The 14,910-nt window shown below is 35.4% G+C and overlaps 1 protein-coding gene across 1 annotated transcript in view; it reads right to left on the reverse strand.

Moving 5' to 3' along the window:
- Positions 1-2,850: 2,850 nt before the first annotated feature.
- Positions 2,851-14,910, reverse strand: part of LOC149783237 (acid-sensing ion channel 1-like) — a 46,414-nt gene continuing 34,354 nt past the window's right edge. Inside the window, exons 10-11 of the mRNA XM_089931444.1 lie at positions 13,969-14,047; positions 2,851-5,269 (exon numbers count right to left, since the gene is read on the reverse strand). Coding sequence (XP_089787570.1) covers positions 5,054-5,269; positions 13,969-14,047 — 295 coding nt within the window. The 3' untranslated portion in view covers positions 2,851-5,053. The remainder of the gene's footprint in view (positions 5,270-13,968; positions 14,048-14,910) is intronic.

Raw genomic sequence — 14,910 nt, forward strand, 5'->3', positions numbered from 1 at the left:
TTGTTCAGTTTGTTTAAGAACTGATTGATGTAATATAGTATTGTGGTCAGAATGATGTTATGGGAATTCTAATGATCCATCTTGCTTTATACATTATTAATTACTAATAATATTTGTTAATTAACACTCTAAAGATTGCATAATAAATATTGATGTAATGTAGCATTGTGGTATACATGATGTTATGGGAATTCTAATGATCTATCTTGCTTTGTGCATTATTCATTACAAAAATATTTGTAAATTAACACTCTAAAGATTACATAAGAAATATTCAAACAGATTATTTGAATTTAACTTTGTACTTTTAACCTTTGACAAGAACTTCACCGTAAAGTCATCTTTGAAGGTCTTTTAGATTAACATAGGATTTGTAATGGAAAGGTCCGTACTGAGAAACAAACGTAGAGAATATATAGCAAAATTAATTGTGGTCTATGTCCAAATTCGCAGAAAAACATGGCGATGATGTATCACCGGTAGACTGATTCTCAGCCTTTTGTGGTTTGCATAGAGACAGAATATATGGAGAACAGGTATCGTGAGCAGATTACGAAATGAGAGGATTATTATTCTGCATATTGATTTTGCAACGTTTTGCACTTAAATTCTACACAAGACGATATTAAATGTTGGAACAACCAGTACATTTTACGTCGCATCAGCTGCAAATAGTGTTCAAAGTGAAGGTTAAGCGTATCTGTATACACAAATAAAACCTTATTGACTCATTTTCCAGACGTGTCTAAAACTAATGGGGTGAAATTAATAGCAGGTATGCTGCGAGAAAACACTGGACAATGTGTGAGGCACGTAAACTGAGACCGATGTGTCAAAGTTTATACGGTGTGTGTGTGTGTGTGTGTGTGTGTGTGAATGTATTTGTGTGTGTGTGTGTGTATATATATATATATATATAGAGAGAGAGAGAGAGAGAGAGAGAGAGAGAGAGAGATGTATGTATGCATGTATGTATGCATGTATTTATCTATGTCCCATCCCCCTAACTCAAATACATTTATAATTACTTTTACAGATTCCAGTGTTGTGTGACATTTGAAATGTTTCTTTACTATGAAAATCAAGTCCATCCAGACTCTACGAGGAAATTGGTCTAACCCATTCACAAGCTTGTGAACAAAGGTAGATTGGTTATATGCATTAGCTTTCGAAAAAGTTCGATGGATCCGCTACACTTAATACATACTTTGGTTAGGAAAGAAGCACTCAGCCAAACAGTGCCGGCCTTGGGCCGATTTAACCGATTTGGTCGAACGGGCCCCGAATTCACGGGAGCCTTCGCCTTAGTCAATTTTAAAAATGTGTATATAGAGAAACGGTAATTTCAGGGTGATGAAAGCAAATTTGAAGTTGAATATCATATCAAACTTGTTTAAAGGTTTATTTCCAAAGGCCGTGCTCAAATGGGGTCCCGAGCATAAATTCAGTGGGCCCCACTAAAATGATCCAAATCGGGCCTCGCGTTGGCTAAGGCCGGCCTTGAAAACAAAAATAGTAACAGTGGACGGAGAAATGGGAGATGCGATACATGTAGACATGAATATTGATGTAATGGTTGAGCAGCTGCGAGATTCTCCTATCTGTTTAATGCTCTCCAGAATAGGTGAATGCGACCTGCTTTGAATCTTCTATAGATCTTAGATAGGACTTTACAATCAAAAGTTACAATTTTTGTTGAACAGTTATTTATATGGAATCAGGTCACAATTATTACGTCTGGTTTAGCAGTCCATGTAGTCCCAGTTAACCGATTTGGTCGAACGGGTCCTGAACTCACGGGAGCCCTCGCCTTAATAAATTTTAAAAATATGTATATAGAGAAATGGTAATTTCAGGGTGATGAAAGCGAATTTGAAGTTGAATATCATATCAAGCTTGTTTAAAGGTTTATTTCCAGGTTTATTTACGAGCAGTTTTCCTCTCTCCTTTTGGTGGTGATAAAAAGGATAGATTTAGGCATTTTTATTATTGATTTAAAGGCAATTGCTTATTCTTTAGATTTGAGCACTATGGTGCGTTTGTCTGTGTGTATTTCGGCTACAATGGACGTTGAATAATGAGGCATTCATGATGTTCTAGTAGTGAAATACCGTGACTCAATGTACGGTGCATTGTATATAGTCCAGCCTCTCAAAAATATGTCGGATAACCTATGACAAGAACTTCACCGTGAATTCATATTTGAAGGTACTTTAGTATAATATGTAATTTATTATCATTTGGACTAACTGGAATGATGAGTACTGAGAAACAAACATAAGGAATATGTGGTGAAATTAATTGTGTTCTGATTCCACATCCATCTGAAGTAAACGTTACTTGCCCATTTCATAGAGATTAACACTGTCTCTTAATGCAGATGTATGAGCAATTTTGTTTTTACTTTCTAAATGAAATCTAGGTTATTAATGTCACACAGACTCGAACATATGCTGTATTGGCGTCGGTATTAAGCGGATACATTCTGCTCCAGTCTGCGATGAAATCCTTCTTGGCCAAGGAAGCACGCATGCTGAGTGTACACACATACACACATACACACACACACACACACATATATATATATGCGCTGACTGATTGATTGACTGGCGATCTCTTTTCTCCTCCGCTGACAACCTTAAATTTATTTTCATTGATAACATTCATAATTTGACTAGATTATATTTTGTCTTGTTTATAAATGCGAATGTTGTATTGATTAGATAATCACATCGTTCTAGGTTTGATAGATTCATACTACTTTAGTTCAATCAATTTTAGGCTGTAAAATCACACAAAGTAAGCTCTTGGTATCAAAATTAATATAATTAATGAACTATTTCACACCATAAATACTATTTATTTGCACAAAATTCCGGTCAAAAATGAATAGAGGACAATAATAACAGACACGTCACGAAGATAAAAAATAAAAGCCCTAGTTTTGAAACATTTACCTTAATATTGAAAATACCTAAACATGTATCATATAGTTTGTCTTTTACATGATATTGGCTAATCATGCAGAAGGAAAGAATATTTACCCTTACATTTTACATTTCAATACAATCTGAAAACAGACATTAAACATATATGACAAAAGATGAAAGAAAAGAACTGTTTCCTGCATACAATGCTTGATTAACTGAACAATATTAACTACAATAAACACTTACAAACCATACCATAGCATTTGAATTAAAAGTGCACAGATGATTTATATATAAAAGCTCTATTTCAACATGTATGATAGTCCGTTTTTTGGTTTATGTTATAAAGCTTTGTTGGGCTGACCGTTTTTTTATTACATATTTTGTGTTCCTTCTTTCTTCTATTTTCTGTGTCTTGTTTGTAGATTTCCCGTCATTCAAACATATAGGAGTCAAACATATCTCTTGATTTTTGTGTGTAGTGTGTGTTCTGTTGATGTAGCGTGTTTCTTCCTCTGACGAAGATGGGTTTTTTTTTTGCTCGTAACATTGTCTGAAATACGTCTTTAACGGCAATCGTTTTGGCATAAGCTTTTGAGCATGATCGCCAAAGATGTACACGAGTATTTTCTGATGTTAACCAATAGCAGTAGGGGAATCACAGTTATTGAATGTCAAACATGTAGAGTAATAAGTATATGTGACAGGATACATAGAACGTCTCCTACATAAGGTGTCAAAACATGTAGAGTAATAAGTTTGTGTCACAAGGTACGTAGGGTGATAAACATGTAGATTAGCAAGTGTGTGACAGATACATAGGGTGCCAAATACATAGGGTATCAAAATATGTATAGTAATAAGTTTGAGTGACAGAGTAGATATGTTGTCAAACATGCAGAGAAATAAGTCTGGATGACAAGGTGCATCGGGTGTCACACGCGTAGAGTAATAAGTTTGTGGGACAGAGTACATAGGTTGTCAAACATGTAGAGTAATAAGTCTGTATGTACCATGTCGTACATCGGGTGTCACACGTGTTGAGAAATAAGTCTGTATGACATGGTACATCGCGTGTCACACGTGTAAAGTAATAAGTCTGTATGACATGGTAGATCGGGTGTCACACGTGTAGAGTAATAAAAGTGTGTGACAGAGTAAATAGGTTGTCAAACATGTTGAGAAATAAGTGTGTATGACATGGTACATCGGGTGTCACACGTGTAGAGTAATAAGTCTGTGTTACTAGATACTCAGAGTCTTGTTGTCAGGATACACATTTATTTTTGAAGGTATGTTGTGGAGGAAATTCATTGAAAGACGAATTGTTTATCGACCGAAAGGGCGCTGGGTTAGAAACATAACATAGGAATTCCGTCTATCGTTCTGTCTGCCTCAGCACAAATTATCCCTTTGTTCAGCTTTACAAAAAAAAACATCATACCAAACCCCTTCTCTTTTTCTATTTTACCAAGATTTCTAAATTTCCTCTCTCGCAATAATGATTTAAAAGACTCGTCGAAGTCTCATCAACCGTTTATAAGTCTGGTTGGAGATAAAATTATGTTCTTTTATTAGTTGATATTTGCCTAATGTGAGGTACAGATATGAAGAATATGTTCGCATATTTAATTTTTACACAATCCTCCCCGACAAACTCGCACATCATCCTGGAAATGAAAACAAAATAGTACATCATTAACTGCGCATCAAACAGAATCCTTTAAAAAAAATGAACGGCATATAATTGACAAAAAGTCACACAAGAGAAAGGGATGTGTTTTTAAAATATAAAGAATGTTAAGTCGATAGATTTTACAAACCTTTCAAACCGTACAAACGAAATATTTGTGACAAGACTGTCTTTGCCGCAGTGCATTAATATGGATACGTCATTTCGAAGTGATCACAGAGGCAAATAAAGATTTCGATTTTAACAGTGAGAAAGCTGAAGAATAGAAAATCTTTTTTAAAATTAATAACCAGATTTTAAATATACATGTATATAATTAATGTTTCGCTCCACTCCAGGGCACATATTTCCTTGTTTATCGTGCGCATCTTTAGCAGGATGACCCATTTTATAACGTGTGCATCATCTGTCTGCAAGAGGATTATGGGTTTCAGAATTCATCCATGTTGCTCTGTAAAGCTGGTTGAACTTTGGTCAGCTGGTGTTTGGACATTCTGGGGGTTCTTTTACCCACCCTACCGCAGCAGCGAGTGGTGATGAGATGACTTAAGGAAGCCATAAATTCCACCAGTTCACCTAATGTAATGACGGACAGTCCTAGCCACAGTCCAAGCTGACCTCCGATATCCGATATCAGGCTCTCGGACTGAAAGGTTAAGAAGGCTTAAAATTTGAGAAAAGGCTAAAAATAGATGCGCATGACAGGTAAATGAGTTCTAAGACTAAGATGTTGCTGCATGTATTACAGAAATAGACTCAAACGAATTATTTTTCATGACGTAAATTTAGGGCTTATGACATGAAGGTCAAAGCTGCATAAAATAGATTCAAAATTAAGAAGAATACATGAGTTTGTGTAGCATTCAAAAGTGCTGAGCTCATAATGTAAATTTAGGAAAAGAATAATCAGGTAAGAAATACAATAAGTAAATTCTACCTATATGATCATTGTGGGTGCACGGTTTAGAAGAGACTGGCCAGGAATAAAATACCGTAATGGAACTGGGTTCTGATAGCATGGACTCCTGTAGATTGCATCTCAAACACTAAGTACGAACATTAACAAAGTAAAATGTAAAATGTCAGGAATGATTTGGATCGGCTTATGATCTTGCATTAAAGGGTCATTTTGTTTTTGAAAGGTATAAAGTCTGCAAAATCGTATAACCAAGCCCTGACACAAAATGTTAAAATCGTATAACCAAGTCCTGACACGAAATATTAAAATCGTATAACCAAGTCCTGACACGAAATATTAAAATCGTATAACCAAGTCCTGACACGAAATGTTAAAATCGATAACCAAGCCCTGATACGACATGTTAAAATGGCACACATTAACGAGAAGTAACGGAGATAAGATCAGACATGAAAACCACAAAATATCTGAGATGAGGAATGCAGAAACTGTTAGCAATACATTTAAGATCGACCAAAGGAAAATTTAATCTATTATGTCCAGGACTCGAAACAACGCGAGAATTCTGTATGAGATATTTCGTCGAGATCACTCGAAATTTATTTGGTCAAGTATATTGCGTCTGCGTAATTACGAAAAATATAGCAAGCGGTATACTGCTGGTTTGAGCCAAAGAAATTTTTATTATGTCTGATAATTCCAAGGGAAAGTAAATCACTAGCATGTATTCAAGAAAATGTTTTACTGAATAGTTGCAGCAAAAGCACAGCCATGGTCATGTACATACCTTGAAGAATGGGTTACATCTGGACCTAAACTGAAATAAAATGATAATGGCGCATTCCTATACTATAGTCTCAACAGATAGCAACGGTACCCCCTCCCGCCCCCCCCCCCACCCCAAGGAGAAAGAATCAGCTTTCAAGTGTTTAGTTAGACCTGTTTTAAATATGCTTGCACATTTTTCCCTCCTCGCCCCCATTCCCAGAATTTAAAAGATGTATTGGACGGAGAAGCCAGGTTTGTTACATTTAATTATGAATAAATCCTAATATGTTTGGCCCCAATATAGCATAAGTTGTACTAGAAACAACTAAATCAAAACGTAAAACAGAAAATAGATTAATATTTTTCATTAATGGTCTAAATAAATAAATCATCCCTGTAACGATTTTAATTAAACCAAAACGAACCAGAAGAAATGAACACGTATATACGTTTATGATACCGTACGCACGAACTGATAGGTAAATATTTAACTTTCTACCCAAGATTGTAAATCGTTACCACAAATATCGATCGTATCTGCAGAATCCTCATAAGAGAAAAAATCCATACATTGTTTCGGACACATAAGTTCTCGTTGTAAATGCTGACGCTGCTTAATTCAGAACTGCAGTGTCCAACTGTTTGTCTCCCGTGTTGGTTGAGGCTGACGACTCTACACCAGGTACAACGGCAGTGGAGTCACGAACCGGTGTAACGGCCCAAACAACTATGGAAAAGAGTGGGGTCAGTGCTCTGCAAACTCTGGTTTCAAAAAGTTCGGATATAATTTCACAGACTTTCGTTAGAAGACATATCGCCCCCTTCGATGGAAATATCCCACAGATTTATAAAGCCAGTGTTCATCCTGATGTGACAAATGTTGTGCGCACACCCATTCAGAATCAAAATAAACTGTTAACTTCGACTTCGACCAGGATAGAGAACGCTAGGCATCCGATTACTAGCAACAGTAATGTGAAAGGTATAGACTTGAAAACCCCTCCTAGCAAGATACCTACCGTTATTGGGGGTCAGGTAGAAAGACCTAGATTATTTGGTAAATCAGGTTTAGAAATAGGTTCAGAGAGTATTGTTGGACATGAGGATGTTGATGACAAAAATGAGAATGTTGTATTTGAAGGTGTAGTTAGACGTAGAACAAGGCGCTTTTATGTGGGTGGCATTGGCGTCAAATCTACTGCTGAAGGCCTCGGTAAATTCTTGAAAGAATACGATATAGATCCGTTATTCATAAAGTTTATCCACAGTAGACGTAATTGTCTATCGGCCAAGCTGACTGTATATAATTCAGACTGCGACACTGTTGAAAATGATGTAACATGGCCAAAAGGTGTTTATGTAAGAAGGTGGTATGGGAATCAATCTTGGCGAGACAGGTTTAGCAATCGCGATCAGGAGGCAAATGAAGGTGCAGGATGCGATATTCTGTGACTAGGGTGACAGTTAATTGTTCATAAATTTGCCATTATGTTCTGTCGTAAGTTAATGTGTTTTGTCATCTTTGTCATTTTAGTCCTGCTTTCACGATGCATAAGTATTAATATGCCTATATTGCAAGTTAATATGAATCTTAATATACTGACCTGGAATGTTAGAGGAATTATGTCCTCTGCTCTTAGCTTTAGTGCAATGCTGGATAAATATAATGTTGACGTAGCTTGCGTAACTGAACATAAACTATTACAGCACATACTTCCATTTTGCGATACTATTCGTTCTGATTATAAATGCACTGCTAAGGCAGAGGATATTTCCTCTAATTGTATGTTAATAAAATGTGGTAAAGGAGGAGTTGCAATCTTCTGCAAAACTTCTCTCATGAGATATGCTAACTTTATAGATGAAGTTAATAGTGACAGAGTTGTTGGCATAGAATTCAAATTTCCTGATATGCAAAATGTATATATTTTTTGTGTATATATGCCGACCCTATTATATGGCATAGATTGTTACAAAGCGCAAATTGAGTTGATTCAAAATCTCTATGATCAGTACTCACAGCTGGGGGACGTGTATTTTACTGGTGATTTCAATGCAGTAGCTGAACCAGCCACTTTCAGAGATTACAAAGATAGAGTATTTCATGAATTCTTGCGATATAATAATCTAGTGAGTGCTGGACATTTAATAATATGCACTGGTTCCCGCTATACGTTCACCCCAGCAAGAACGATGATTGATCATTTTGTACTGTCGGATCAATGCATAGGTAGATTACGAAATGTGCACATTGTTTCAGATCACGAAGAGCACGCGATATCTGACCACCTCCCTATCCTTACTTCCCTTCGTACAGTGACCTGTGGGAGAGACTTCAGACAGTCTATGAAGAGAAACAACATAGCCTGGAATAAATTAAACGCTGATATCTTGAAAAACTATCAATCTGAGCTGGACCTTCGCCTGAAAACTTTAGATATAGATACTATTTCGGACAATGTTGATAGCTTTTACCAGCACATTGTTAATGCAATACAGCAGTCAAGCGACATCGCGCTTCCAAAGTCTAAATTCAATTATCATGCCAAACCATATTGGTCAAATGAACTCAAAGAAGCACATAAACTTCAAAGACAAGCTAGGTATACTTGGATAAATGAGGGAAGACCGAGGGGTAGTCAATTTAATTCTTACAGAGAATATAAAGATAAGAAGAGAGACTTTAGAAACGTTCAAAAACTTGCTGTGGAAAAATATATGGGGGAGGTGTATGAAGAAATTGAAAAAGCACATGAATGCGATGTAAGACACTTTTGGAAAATGATCAACATTAAGAGAGGGAACAATACAAATTTTTGTCAGGAACTATCAACTGATGGAGTTTGTGTCCGTGATGATGATTCCATCGCAAATGGCTTTGCTAGATACTATGAGGACATTCACACGCCGAATTTAAACCATAGTTTTGACGGAAACTTTTATGAATTTATAGAGAGAGAATTAAATCGGGGTCTACAGGACGAAGTAAGCCATATCGAGGCCTTACAGACCAGTATCAGTTTAAATGAAGTAAGAGAAATCATTAAAGGTCTAAAGAAATCAAAAGCATCGGGCCATGATCAAATTTGCAATGAACATTTGATCTATGGCAGCGACTACCTCATCGAGTGTATGACAATTTTATTTACTCGGATGATTGATCAATCTTACATACCTGTAGATTGCAAAAAAGGGTTAGTAATACCACTGTACAAAGGTAACAGAAAATCAAAGAACTCCCTCGAAAGTTACAGGCCTGTTACTTTACTGCCTGTTATCTACAAAACCTTTGAGAAAATTATTCATGAACGTTTGGTAACTTGGCTCAAAGATACTAATTCTAGTATACCCAGTTCACAACAACATGGTTACCAAAAAGGTTTAGGCTGCACAACAGCGAGTTTTGTGCTGTTGCAATCAGTACAATATAATGTAAACATGGGTTCACGGGTTTTTGCTGCTTTTCTTGATACAAAAAAGGCATTTGATACCGTGTGGCACGAAGGACTGCTTTTTAAATTATTCACGTTGGGAATTACGGGTAAATCCCTTTTGATATTTTTTAACATGTATACAAATTTACAGAGTAAAGTTCTTGTAAATGGGCAATTTTCAGATTGGTTCTCAATTGGCCAAGGAGTGAGACAAGGGGGTGTTTTGTCAACCTTGATGTACACAATATTTATAAATGACTTGCTGCTACAGTTAGAAAATAGTGGATTTGGAGCAAAGACTGGATCCTTAGCTGTGGGAAATCCAACCCTAGCTGATGATATTTCACTTTTGGCTATATATCCTAGCAATCTACAAAAGCTGTTAGATATAGCATACGACTACAGTAATAAGTGGCGATTCGAGCTTAGTGTTACAAAGTCATACATTATCATTTTCGGACCCCAATACAAGAATTTTATCAATATGAAATGGTATCTTGGCCCGTCATGTTTGCCGGTCACCGATTCGGCAACACACCTGGGTCACCGGATTAACTCAAAGCTGACGTCGCATGACGCAATACTCGATGCATGCAAGAAAGGGAAAAAATCTTTTCACGGTCTGTTTGGTATTGGCATTAAACCGAATGGTTTAAATCCTTTGGTTGCTGCAAATGTAATTAAAAAGGTAATTTTCCCTTCAATGTTTTATGGAAGTGAATTATGGTGTAACATTTCAAAAAGTGACCTCGCTTTATTGGATAAAACTCTGAGGTATTTTGCCAAACATTTACAAGGTTTTCCAATACATACAAGATCAGACATTGCCCTGGGAATGCTAGGATGGACATCAGCGCAGTCCGAAATTGATAGAAGAAAATTGATGTTTTTACACAGATTGTGTTTGATGCCTAACAATGTACATACTAAACGTGTGTTTAACGTTGCGTTATTTCACTTCATTCTGAGCGGATGCATGTCAAGCTGCGGGTTAATTTCAAATTTATATTATACCTCAAAGAAGTTTGACTTGCTCGGGTATCTAACTGATTATTTACATCATTCTGAAATTCCAGATAAACATAATTGGAAAGAAATTGTAAGGTCAAAAATTGTTGGTCTTGAAAATAGCCTCTGGAGAGTTCGTATGTCTAATCAAGCAGATTTTGATAGATTCTCTTCGATACACGAATACTTACGACCTGCCTCAGTGTGGCAGTCGGCTAAAACTAGACAACACACTAAGGTATTTACATATGTAGCTAAACTATGGGCTGCTGTTCCACAAACACAGCTTGATATGTGTATTAGATGTGGGAATGTTTATACAGACTTGATACTTCATTGTTGTGTTAGTTGTCCTTATATGTCGAACTTTCGAAATTCTTTCTGGGATTTCCTTACTGATAAATTTCCCCTGAGCCTGCACATTACGTTATTTAATGCAGAAGATGAGCTGCAACTACAATATCTTTTAGGTAAAAGGTTACCATCAGGAGTAATCGACAAAGAAAACTCCAAGCTATTCGTCCTGTATGCAGCATACTTTGTCATGCAGTGTGCAGCTATCTTCTGTAAATAAGGTACTGAAACTTGCAACTTATGAGTTGACGAACACTTTGTTGATTGATATTGTGTAAGAATTTGTATTCCAATATAGAATTTTTTTTTTTTTTTTTTTTTTTTTTTTTTTTTTTTTTTTTTATATTTATTGATTGTATTCAGATGATTTATTCTTATATCATGTAATCTTCCATGGAAGGAAATAAAGATGATGATGATGATGAACTTTCTACCCAAGATTGTAAATCGTTACCACAAATATCGATCGTATCTGCAGAATCCTCATAAGAGAAAAAATCCATACATTGTTTCGGACACATAAGTTCTCGTTGTAAATGCTGACGCTGCTTAATTCAACATTGTTATTATGATGTAAGGTGAAGATGAAGAATCAAGATCCAGGAAGGAATCAGAAGCATGATACCCAGCTTTTGGAATATATTTATCTATTTATTCCTCAAGACCATACTTTTTGTTTATTAATTGTTTAAGAGCCTTTTCTGTTAAGATAGAATGATTCAAGTCCCACTCAAGATCTACGTGTGTTCTTCGGCTAATATAGTGGACCATTGTCTTTGGTGTACTGACATTGACACACACTCTGAGAGATGATTTCGATTAACGAGATACTGCGAGAACTCGCGTTACTGTGAACCTCATCTTCTCTAGGGGTCTAGTTTTATCACTATTCCTAGCCAAATTGTGAGATATTGCTCCTGGTGATCTCTCCATTATTATTATTATTATTATTATTATTAACATTTTTATTATTATTACTATTATTTTTATTATTATTATTATTATTATTAACATTTTTATTATTATTATTATTTATATTATTATTATTATTGTTATCATTATCATTATCATTATCATCATCATCATCATTATTATTATTATTATTATTATTATCATCATCATCATCATCATCATTATTATTATTATTATTATTATTATTATTATTATTGTTATCATTATATACTTTGGGGGAGAATGTGAATACAGTAATTCTCGTCACTTACCCGAGTCAATATTTGTCTTCAGCATTAACTATGTCATCAATTGTCTCCCAATCCCTCTTAAACGTGCAATTTTTGTTTTCTTCTGGCTGCCATTATTGAGTGAATTTTGTTTCAAATGTAGTTCTAAATTCAACGATTTATATATATATATATATATATATATATATATATATATATATATATATATATATATATATATATATCTTGATCTCTTATACACTAGTATGTTATGTATATTTAATTTTCAGTGTTTGTTGGTTTTTCTTAATGATTATATGTTATGTAAATCTGAATTTTGTAACCGACATTGCCTAAAATCAAGTGATTGTGTATCTGACCAGTGACATTTTCTTTTGTAAACAATACAACACATAGCTTTTTTTTTGTTGTTGTGGGGTTTAACGCCATTTTTTAGCACGATAGGCTATACATGGCGGCCAGTATTAATGGTGGAGGAAGAACCCGAAAAACCCCGGAAAGAACCACCGACCCACGAGAAGCTACTGGCAAGCTTTCTCACATGCCCACATTGGCTGAATCTTAGACTCGAACCGCCGCAGACAGAGGTGAGATGGCAGTGATCCGTAACGAAGAGCGCTTTAGACCACTCGGCACAACACATAGCTAAACTTTTATTTATGATTGTAGATACATACATTATTAATCGTTTAGATGAATGTGAGTCTAGGTCATTAAGTTTATAATTTTGATATACTTAGACTTGGTGAGAGCGTTAAATGATTAATGGAGGAAACTGACCAATATTCTGGCTTTATTATTATTTCTTATTTTTATTTATAATGTTGATTGTTTGAAAAATTACTCATTTTCACCTGAACATCTGAAGCAGAATTAAACTTATTCTTTTGTACACATTTTAATTTGGTTGGAGTTATTTATTTAAATTAGTATTCACTGGAACTAAACAGTGCTCAATAATATTCTTGAACTATAACTTTACTTTAGAATTATCGTGAATTCAGACAAGGACATTTTTGCATTATTATGATACATTTAAAGACTGTTAGCACATCACCACACTCCAAGCTATTGGCATATTAGCAAATTCGTAACAACAGGAATTATTTTGGAATACCACTGGATTTCAATTGGAACTTCACACATTTGGATTTGTGATTGCACCTTAAGGTCTAATTGGACTTGGTTGACAGTGCTGTGGGTTGTTTTACGGCTTTAACATTGTGTTCTACGGAAGTGAATAGTTTGTTGAATTTTCCGATGTTGGTTGGTTTTCACTCTTGCCTGTTACTTAGTTTGAGACCGTAGAGTCGTATCAAGTATACACACAAATATATATATCGTGATCTCTTAAACACATGTATTTATCTCGGTCTCTAACACACAAGTCTATATCTTGATCTGGTATACACAAATATTTACCTTGATCTAATATACATAAATATATACGGTAATACACAAGAATATAGCAATCATGTACTTTTCTAAGAAATTTTTTATCTGTTTTTACAGGCATGAAAACTTGTACATATATACATACACGCACGCACGCACGCAAACACATACATACATAGATACATACATACATGCATACACACATACATAGATACATCCATCCATCCATCCATCCATACATACATACTTTATTAAAAATGCATACCTCATAGGATTTCTGTTGCTCAATCATTTCGTAGGACATGTCCACAAAGTAAACCTCCAATTTGGCCAGTGTGTTAGTGCTATTGAGAAAAGACGATTTGTCACAAAAAGCAAACATTTTCCATCAGTCTAAACGTGTTTTAGTCTGCATATACATTTTTTTTAATTTACGGTATTTCTATGACCATTTCAAATATTTTAAAATAGATTTTAAAGAATAAGGAATTAAAGAAGAAAAACTGTACGATATATTTTCATATTTCTTGAGGAACATATGGGGATGACATAGATTCTAAGTTAAAAGAAGCTGCAATCACACATCAGCGCTTTTCAATGTACATTCCGTCCACCTACAATACCACCCCATTCTCACACCCGTCCACAGACAGTGGCCGGAGGGGGGGGGGGTCAAAAGCAAACGCTGCCAAATATGCGATACGCTTTTGTAGAATGACTCTATTTATGAAGGACAACTAGCACACAAAAAATTACGTAATTGCTGTTTAAGTTTTTGTCTGATTTGACCTTTGCACCCTACATAAATCACAAAGTCAATATCCAAAGATGGCGCCCCCTGTAGCCATTCGTTTTAACGGGTTGCGTAACTTCAAAGTTTAGTGAATTTCCACCTAATTATTTAAGAGAAGATGTGACAACTGATATACGGACAGACAGACGTACTAAGGGTATCATAATTGCTCTGATGCGTGTTTCTTTCTTTTATAAACAAGGGGGGGGGGATACAAACCCAAGAAATTATTCATTGCTTGAAGATAATTATGGTTTGATGTGTATGAGCAATATTGGTGTATATTCTATTAAAGCCTGTTCTGAAAAATAGCACGATACGCACATAATCGTTTAAATTCGTGGCTGAACTTGCATCTGTGATGTATATTTTAACAACACCTTATACAGGAAACTTAAAATGTGTGTTAAAGCT

This window comes from Sinohyriopsis cumingii, chromosome 14 (genome assembly GCF_028554795.1).
Source record: "Sinohyriopsis cumingii isolate HCF-2022 chromosome 14, ASM2855479v2, whole genome shotgun sequence".
NCBI classification, from domain to species: Eukaryota; Metazoa; Mollusca; class Bivalvia; order Unionida; family Unionidae; genus Sinohyriopsis; species Sinohyriopsis cumingii.